The 2,567-nt window shown below is 36.3% G+C and overlaps 1 protein-coding gene across 1 annotated transcript; it reads right to left on the bottom strand.

Annotated features, from left to right (window-relative positions):
* Positions 1–743: 743 nt before the first annotated feature.
* LOC108566750 (7-methylguanosine phosphate-specific 5'-nucleotidase) lies at positions 744–2,309 on the bottom strand. The gene is made up of 6 exons (XM_017926783.1): positions 1,989–2,309; positions 1,765–1,924; positions 1,649–1,711; positions 1,465–1,594; positions 1,166–1,399; positions 744–1,100 (listed from the first exon to the last, which is right to left on the bottom strand). Exons 1-6 carry the CDS (start codon positions 2,179–2,181, stop codon positions 996–998), a joined length of 885 nt encoding a protein of 294 aa, XP_017782272.1. The 5' UTR covers positions 2,182–2,309; the 3' UTR covers positions 744–995.
* Positions 2,310–2,567: the final 258 nt, after the last annotated feature.

Here is a 2,567-nt window from a genome sequence, read left to right as displayed (position 1 = left end):
TAAAAAAGTTAGGCATTAAGTTAGGTTAGGGATTAGGTTAGGAATTAGGTTAGGTATTAGGTTAGGTATTTGGTTTGGTATTAGGTTATGTATTGGGTTAGGTATTAGATTAGGTTTTAAAATTTGTCAAATATTTGTAAAAATATGATTTTTTCTTTAAAATTTGTATAAAAAAGTTTTGGAAAAAATTATGTACAAACAATTATTTGTTAACACTTTTCTCAAAAGTGGTTTGGTTATTGATGGCATTTTATAATGGTCTCACTAATACGAAACCAAAATAAGAAAAATGAAAAACAAAGAAGTCCCATTAACATCAATTTGTGTGTCTCTACTTTGATTTCGCACAAATGCTATAAAGAAATTTGTTCTCATTTTACAAAATATTGAGAATCAAATGTACTAGTTTTTAAATGATTTTAAACAATTAAAGGATGTAAAATAACAAATTGTTAAAAGATTCGTTGAAATTTATATTAGTTTACGAAAACTATAAGTATAAAAATGGTTTTGAAAACAGATTCGTTAAGTAACAATTTGTTAAATGATCCGTTAAACCATTCAGTGCACAAATTTGTGTAGTATTGTGTAAATTGTTTTTGAGGAGAGATACGTTAGGTAACAAAGTGTTAAATGGTTCGTTAATTTTAACTTTTTTTTGTAAATAATGAATTTTATGGATTATTAGAAAATTTTAATTAAAGGATGGGAAAAAGTGTGAGGTATTAAATATGATAATACGGTTTATCTTGATCATCGTAGTAATCTTTTAATGACCGTTAAATTTAGACAAATTTATATATTGAAGGTAAACTATTGCACCGCCCTCTGTGTATTAGAAGTTGTGCTCAACATAGGTGTGTGATGGTCGGCAAGCAAACAAGAGATGTCGCTCATCCAAGCTTAATTTGAATTATACATCCAGTACACTTACAGTAAAGCCGATATCAATTTAATAAATTAAGAGTATATTTGTTCTAAGACCTTAATTAACTCTATTCGCTCATAAAGCTGAGCAGTTTATTAAGCACGTCCATCGTCTGGTCGTCGTCCAAAACCAAATCGAATTTGTCCATGTACGATGGTAGATTATCCTCGATCTAACAAATAAATAAACGATTCATATACAATGAAGGTGAAGGTGAATCAAGGTTTAGAATCTCACGTGTTCGAAGATGAAACCAATCTTAAGTACGGCTTGCACGTTGGGCATTCCTTCAGCCATGTTAGCATCACCCTGCGAATCCCCCAGAAGGATGATGTTCACCCTGTCGCTGATAACGTGGTAATAATCGGAGCCGACTATAGCCGTCTCGTTCTTGTTGAAAACGTTAATCATCTTATCGGAAAATCCTTGGATGACGCCTTGATCGTCGCGTTTCAGGAAGTTCGAAATGATCTATAACGAGATATGTATATTAATCGTCGTTCAACACGAGACGAGAATGTATTTGCATGCTTTACCTTCACATTAGGCAGGTTGACTTTGAAATGGTCCAAGACTGCGACGACTGCGTTTCCTAATCCCGCAGAAAACACGAGCACGGGAACATTCATTTTATCTAATTTAACAATAGCGTCCCGAGTTCCATCCCTTAAGCAAATACCAAATTAAATACGCATATTGTAGAAGCTTGTGCAAGTTTACCTGAGGGCAGGTGCAAAATTCCTGACAGCTTCCTCAATGTCATCGTCAGTCACATTAACACCCCTAAGTTAATCAAATTAGTTTATTGATTCTCATCGTTGATATGTGTTAATTACTTGAGTATCTCTTCAGATTGCGCCCACCACTCCTCCATGTACTTGGTCTTCTCCGGCAAGGGCATCTTTGGATCATTCTCGATGGGCAAGTACTTGTCCTTAAGGGTTTTCTCCTGGACTTTGTATGATTCAGGCAGGGAGTCGCAGCAGGCGAAAATACCTGTGAAAAACATGCATTTGCAGGTTATGGTGTTTTGAAGAAGGATTTTAGAGGAAGAACTCACCGAAACTGCTGAGATGCGATTTGCCATTCTCGTGCTGTTTTGTTATGGTCCTGTCAAAGTCAGAGACTACTTGTAGTTTTTCCTTGCCACCGGACACGATAGCTCCGATCAGTCTGTTGACGTTCTCCTCATCCTTGATGTGGATCTTATCCCCGCTCAAAGCTTTCAGCTCTCTCACGTAATCGCGTTTCATTGTGTTTTGATGCTTTCTAACTGCTGCTGCTGTGGAACGTAACGTGCGTTTCGCGCTGTCCACTCGGCGGGAGCGCGACGAATATACAAATACGCTACAAATACTTTTCAATTTATATATTAACTCGGATACGACATCTCGCGGGAATCACCGTCGAATACCGGACGCGCGCGGAAAAAATACGAAAAAAAAATGTACGCGCGTATTGTTCGATTAGATTACATTATTGCGGAGATATCGAGCCGAGGATGGGCATTGTTTTAAATATTTGTATCAATAGATTTACAGTCATCACAATTTCCCCCCAAAAAAACAATGCATCAATTAATTTAATTCATTAAATTGAACCCTTTGTTCTCACTCTGTACGACAAACATACGATAAAA

This window comes from Nicrophorus vespilloides, unplaced genomic scaffold (genome assembly GCF_001412225.1).
Source record: "Nicrophorus vespilloides isolate i.1.1-1 unplaced genomic scaffold, Nicve_v1.0, whole genome shotgun sequence".
Taxonomy (NCBI): domain Eukaryota; kingdom Metazoa; phylum Arthropoda; class Insecta; order Coleoptera; family Silphidae; genus Nicrophorus; species Nicrophorus vespilloides.
This window is presented reverse-complemented; position numbering and strand designations above follow the sequence as displayed.